General features: G+C 43.8%; 2 protein-coding genes across 2 annotated transcripts; both read right to left on the minus strand.

The window, feature by feature from the left end:
- Positions 1–2,423: 2,423 nt before the first annotated feature.
- On the minus strand, positions 2,424–6,200 carry LOC102940602 (SLIT and NTRK-like protein 1). Its single transcript, XM_007060447.4, has one exon. It carries the CDS (start codon positions 5,694–5,696, stop codon positions 3,618–3,620), a length of 2,079 nt encoding a protein of 692 aa, XP_007060509.1. The 5' UTR covers positions 5,697–6,200; the 3' UTR covers positions 2,424–3,617.
- LOC122465706 (SLIT and NTRK-like protein 1) lies at positions 3,618–5,696 on the minus strand. The gene has a single exon (XM_043545993.1). The coding sequence runs from the start codon at positions 5,694–5,696 to the stop codon at positions 3,618–3,620; it is 2,079 nt and encodes a 692-aa protein (XP_043401928.1).
- Positions 6,201–6,855: the final 655 nt, after the last annotated feature.

Raw genomic sequence — 6,855 nt, forward strand, 5'->3', positions numbered from 1 at the left:
GGAGTGGGGTTTTCAAAAGCACTCAACACTGGACTAACTTTGCTCCCATTGTAGATAATGAATGTTTTATCATTTACTTCAGTGGGGGCACAATTAGTCCTATGTTAAGCACTTTTAAAAATCCCACCCTTTAAGGTCAGTGGGAGTTTTACCCTACTATGGACTAGCAGCCTAGGCCTTTTCTCCTTTCTCACATAGGATCTGATTCAGCTCCTACGGAAGTTGAGCCGCTATTCCCCAAGCTTACAAGCTGCATATGAAACATTCCATTATCAAATTAATGGAACTAAAGTGACAAAATACCTTGTCACTACAGGTAAAAATTAACAAAGGAATATAAATACACGCATCTGTGCAGGGAAGTTCCAATAGCACAGACATACTAAAAAAATACATACCATCCATTCACTACATTACCATCTTTCTACTAGATAACTTCATTCATCTTTCTGCTAAATAAGGAAGAAAAAGGTTACCATATATACAAATACACATTTCTATGGCAACAGATTAAGTTCTAGACTATTCTTAGCTTCATAGTAGACAGAAAATACTCTGTTTTAAGCTACAGGACTAAACACGAGATCTACGTCTTTCCTCTTTTTCCATCTGGTCCTGCTGAAATCTCTTTTTTTTTGATGAACTGAAGAGTGATTCAGCTGGAAGCAACATACATCACATGCCACATATGACTTCTAGAGTTATACAGCTCTTCTAAAAGTTAGAAAACAAGAGTCTATGAAATAAATATAAACTAATAACATTGGTGGCTCCATTTGTATTATGTATGTGTCTTATATAATAACTATTATCAAGGAAATTATACTTTATAAAAATGAATAAACATGTGATAAATTTTAATCATATATGTGAGCTATGTATAGTCATTTAATATACCTGTGCATCAGCTATTTTATATTATTATTTCTGTACATTTATACTTTTTTTAAAAAGCACCCTGGTGGTCTTCATTATATATTGGTTAATAGCTAGTTCATTAAAAAATTCTACAATTCTTAAATTAGCACCAATACATTAATCTCAGGTTGGGGTTAAATGCATTACCCTTTCAAAATGTAAGGGCTTGAATGTCAATTGAACATTTTCTTTGCCTTTTAGATTTTCTGACTGAATCTCAAGTGAAATTATTTGGAAGGTAACAAGATACCACTGATTCTAGGACAACCCCACATTATGCAGAAAGGCCTGCTGCATCTTCTGTTAACTGAAGCTGATGGTGTTCTAAGGAGGCCGTAAGAACTCACATTTAAACACCTTTTAACCTTTTTTAAATCATCCAAATGACTCTAGTGACTTTACTGCATCATTTTGTCTAACACCGCATGTTCTGGCAAAAGAATCACTATAGCAAAGGAGAAGTGATCAGAAATAGTGAAGGTCCCTGAAGTAATGGTTTGTATTAAGAATAAATATTTTATTACCAAAACTTTGTACAAACCAACTTCAATGAAACATCCAGATATTTTGTAGGAGGCTACTCATCTTTCCATAACCAGGATCCTGGGTCAAGAAGAACACTCTACCACTCTTTAGAGGTGCTAGAACAGCGGTTGGCCTTCTACCACGTTGTAAAATGGGTATCAGGCTATCCCTTGCACTGTGTGTGGATGTATACGTGTGTCTGTTTTCCCACCGCATATCCCAAAGGTGGACATTTTCTATAAAGCATACCGAATCAGTATTTGAAGTTTAGCTAGTACCTTATGGTGTTTTACTCTTTAAAAGGATTCTGTGCCTGGAGAAAGCCAGAAGCAACGTGACTGATTTATTTCGTATCTCCACTGGGACTCCAGCTTTGAGATGCAATTGGTTTGCCGCGGCTTTCTACCTTTCCTTGTGTCATCTAGTTAAGGGACCCTGCCTGATATGAGGCCGGAATCAAAGGAGATCGGTTTGAAGTTGGACAGCATCACCTACGTGTATTTAGTTCAAGTATTAATATATTAAAAGGTGCAGCCACTGGGGCTAAGGATGGGAAATTCCCTTCGCTAATTAGTTTCCCCATTCCCGGCAGATATTCCAGCCAAACCGCCAGCAGCAGACACGACTGCCAGTCACTGGGGCTGCGTATGGGTTTGAAATGCTGACCAGTGAAATCTGGACTTGGCTTAATGAAATCGATGTAGGGAGAGTCAATTAAATTTAATTTCTACTAACACTCCTAATATATCTGCAGTGTGTGCAGCAGCAGCGAGCGATGCTCTGTACTAGTAATAAAGGAATTCACTGACGCATTACAAAACAAAACAGAAAAGAAGTGCTGCGTGATCTTTTTATATCGAGGATAGTGAGGTGATGGGAAGAGAGAAAGCGAGGGCGAGCGAGAGATACTCAGCAGAATATTCCCCCCTAAACCAAATAACCCACTTGCAAAAACTGGTGCTGGAAAAATGGTAAGGACCCGGAGTTGAAAACATTTTCACTTTAATACTGAAAAAATATGCCATTATAAAATCCTCGAATAGAATTAGTAAGTTTCACTTGCTTCCTCAGTTCTGATTTCCTCAAGGTATAGTAAGATTTACAACAGCACAGAATTGTCTACCATTAAACTTTGCAGCCTGAGCACTAGAGTGACATTAATTGGTCATGCTTAACTGCCTCGGATTTTGTTTTTGTTTTTGTTTGAATGTTTACACGGTTACCATAATAGAAACCAAGGGTACTAACTTTTACATTCAGATGGAAAGGCATTGTTGAATATGTAGATTTAGAAAGAAAAAGCGGTAACCGAACCAAAGAAAACTTCACCCAGCAAAGTAAATCCCCTCCCCCAACTCAGAAAATGAACCAATGAGCATATCCATGCAAATATGTCTTAAATAAAATCTTTACATTTGTTTGTTTCCACAGTAAAAGTACGATCTCTATCTACTGCCTATCGATCACACAAAATATGGCGAAATGGCACTTTTTTATTATTATACTGTATTTTGTATATAGAAAGTTTGATACGATGGGACTTATCAGGTAAGAGGGATGGTGGTGTGAACTAGACGCTGTTTCCAGTTGTGTGCTGGAGGAGCGTCCTTGGGGTGCGTTGTATCCATGCGAGCCATGCAGCACTTTTTGTTTGTTTGTTTTAATCAGTCGTTTATTTACAAATACATTCATGCCTTCGTGCAGCGTTTCACTCCTGCTTCGTTATCAAGGGGAGGAGGCCACCGACCAGATCCCTCCCGTCCTCCCCTCCCCCCATCCACACGGGGCTAATCCACAAAACAATGGTACCCCTGCAAGACTTTAACCAAGTCGATCCTTGCTTTCCATTGCAAACTAAGGCAATGCACAGTCAGATGCACGAAGCACCGCCTCAGTGCGGCTACCCTTAAAGGGTGCGTTGAAAAAAAACAAAAAACCGGCCTTCGCTCACTGAAATACGCCACAGTTTTTGCTTTGTTTGTGTGTGTGTGTGTGTGTGTTATTTTCACAGAAGGTAGTTTAGGTTAAGAACCGTCCCTTATCGTTATTTAGCAGTGACGTTAGCAGACGAGACAGCAATGCTCAAATCAGGGATTCTTTAACCACTGGGTTGCTCGCTGCGAAATTGAATTGGCTTCCTACTTTTTTGTTTTCCCCCTGTCCGACCCCAGCTCTTAGTCTGATAGAGAATGAGAGCCACAGTCATAAACTCTATGGGCTCCATCTGCATTGTAGGGTCCGTTGTGCCAGTAAGAAGAATCGCAGACTGTCTGTAAGGAATTGATTTCAGATGCAGATGAGTTGGCGTCCCTCCGCTTGGAGCGCTTTCTGTTCCTCAGGATGAACACGAGCATGCCAACTACTGTGAAGGCGGAGGTGACAAACACCAGCAGGAGTCCTGGGACCAGCACCGAAATGGAGACCCGGCTGGTCTCTAGGTAGGAGTTGGCGTGAGTCCCTGTCTCTGCCAACCCGGTGCTGTTTTTGTGATTGGAAGTGAAGGTGGGCGAGATTTTGAGTTGCGGGCAAATCACGTCGTTGGAGAGGGACTCGAAATCCTCCTTAAAGAAATCCTCTGGGGATTCACACCTCAGATCGCTCATGACCACCTTGGGGCGCAGCATCTCTGCCCACTGTTTGAAAGGCACAATCGGGCACGAACAGTCCCACGGGTTGCCATGCAGATCTATCTGGGTGATGGACGTGAGCTGGTCCAATACCCCCGCCACCGGGAGGTACATGAAATAGTTATTGTGTATACTCAGCTTGGAAAGCGAGACCCCGGCGAACACATCGACAGGGAGGGACCTCAGCAGGTTGTTGTTGAGGATTAGGACTCGGAGCTTGGGCATTGCATTGAAGGTGCCGGGCTGAATCAACTGGATCTCATTAAACTCCACATTCAGATACTCTAGGTTTTGCAGCCCGGTGAATTTCTCGCGGGACAGGGTGTCCAAGTAGTTGCTATCCATGTAGAGCCACCTGAGCTCGAAGAGATTCTTGAAGGTGTTGTTCTCCACAGTAGCGATGTTATTGTTCCCCAAATCCAATAGGTTAAGTTTCCGGTAATCCAGAAAGTGGGATTTCCTGATTGTATGTATTTTGTTGTCTCTCAGAAACAGCTCCTGCACATTGGACGGCTTGGGTTTCAAAGCTACCAAACTGCTCACATTTCTTTCGTTGCAATTAACCTTTAAACCCGAGCCAGGGATCTGATCGCAGCTACAAATCTCCGGACAGGGCATGCTAGTCGGTAGCTTGTTTTTCACGCTAATTGTCGAGCTTGCAGCAGTGGGCCGGGTCTTGATTTGCCAGTTGACTGGGATCTTTGTACCTCCGTTTGGAGCAGATCCGGGAGTGGCAGGATCTTCTTTGCCATGTATTTTAAAGGGGGTTGGAATGGGACCAGGATCACAGGTTTCCTCTTCGGCAGGGGGAGCAGCTAGACTAGAATCCACTCTGTTTTTCCTGCACAGCTCTTGCTCTGTGGTCTCATTCAAATCTTTGCCCTGCAACCTAGTAGGAGCTTCACAAATGACTCTGCCGATCAAAGCGTTTTTGGGTATGTTTTCCAGCCACTCCTTCAGGGATAGCAGATCACAAGTGCAGTCCCAGGGGTTATCTTCCAGCAGAATTTCAGCAATGCCTGGGATCTGCTCCAGGACCTCCTCATAAGGCAAGGTTTTAAGTCGGTTTCCCCGAAGGTCGAGGTGGGTGATCGGCACATACTGAAACACGTTGGCAGGTAAGGTGCTGATGAGGTTGTCATTTAAAATCAGCACCTCCAGCTTGTTTAAATCCCTAAATGCTCCCGGGTCAATATCCCTTAATAAATTAAAATCTGCCTGGAGATATTCCAGATCGTCCAGCCCCAGGAAAGTCTGCTTCCTGAACGATTTTATCTTATTGTTGTTTATATGCAAACGTTTTACCAGCTGCAGCCCAAGAAAAGCCCCAGGAACAATTTCATGCAAACCGTTGTTTTCCATGTGCAAACTGACTGCATTGTAAAAGTTAGCAAACTCATTAGGGAAAAGTCGAGTCAGGGAATTTCCATGCAAGAATAAATGGTAAAACTGGGAAGTTGGGGCGCTGAAATGTTGCAGGCTGGTAAACCCCTTTTTCTCACAGTCTACGTGCAAATCCCCTTCTATCTCGTTGCAGGAACAGATCTTCTCTTTGCAAACGTCCCCTGTAACGTTTCCAGCAGCAAAACAAAGAGACGTCTCCAGCAACAGAATCCAAAGCAGCATTTTTAAACCGAACAATTCATCCCCGATCTCATCACAAAGTAACGGCAACCATCATCCTCACACCGAAACCAATTCCAGTTCATTCAAGAGAGGAGATGTCCGAACCACCACCAAAGGGAAAAAACGTGGGGGGTAGGTAGACTGGGGTGGGGGGCGATTTCTTTTCTCCTGTATCCCTTTCTCTTCCCCCCACATACACTGCAACAGCCCAGTCACCAGTCAATAATTATATCCAGAAACTATCCAGGCACGTACTGCAAGGCACGCCGCACACACACACACACCAAAAAAAAAAAAAAAGTAGAAAAAATCCCCGTCCTCAACCCCTCCTGAAACCTCCCGAAAAAGCTAAGTAGATCTCTGTTGGCCGGCTTCGCTAATTAGAACAGGAATAATGCTAGTAATTATAAGCAGCCACTGCATGTTAGAGAGAAGCAGGCAAGGAGTGCAGCGGTGGTAGAGAAGAGCTGCCTGTGTGCATGGCTTTGCTTCGGACTGACCTTGCTTTTCTGTTGCAAAGCCGGGCTCCTTGCTGCTGATGCTGTCGTCGCCGCTGCTCGGTGCCCAGGAGTCCCCTTCTGGGTGCTGTCCAGTCCCCCTCGGTGCTGAAATCACGCCCCAGCCTAAGGACCGGATGCCGAACCAATGGCGCTGCAAAAATTCTGCAATCGCTGCGTTTTTTGGCTGTCCATTTCTCCTCTCCTCCGATCCCTTCTTCTTCTCCTCGCCTCTCTCTCTGTCAGTCTCTCTCTCTCCCTCCTCTCTTTTCCCTCCTCGGTCTCTCTTCTTTCCTTTTTCTTCTTCTTCTGTTTCTGAGTTACACACACACACACACACACACACACACGGAGGGAGAGTTGCTAAGAGGCTCTGCTCGTTCCAACCTGGTGCACTCTCAAAGATCTGACACCCTCTGCTGAGCTGCAGTGGCAAAAATCCATCTGCTGAGGGAATGCTGGAGAAAAAAAAAATCAATCCACGTACAGGGCAAGCCTTAAAGATGTTGGCATTAAAGCTGTCGATCTATTTAGACACTTTCCCCTAAACTGATTATTTAATTTCTTTCTTTCTTCCTCCTGAGATGGAAAGTTTAACACCCCCCTTAGCCTCCCGATACACACACACACACACACACACCTGCTCTAGCAACCGGGAAGAG

The sequence above is a fragment of the Chelonia mydas genome, chromosome 1, assembly GCF_015237465.2.
Source record: "Chelonia mydas isolate rCheMyd1 chromosome 1, rCheMyd1.pri.v2, whole genome shotgun sequence".
NCBI classification, from domain to species: Eukaryota; Metazoa; Chordata; order Testudines; family Cheloniidae; genus Chelonia; species Chelonia mydas.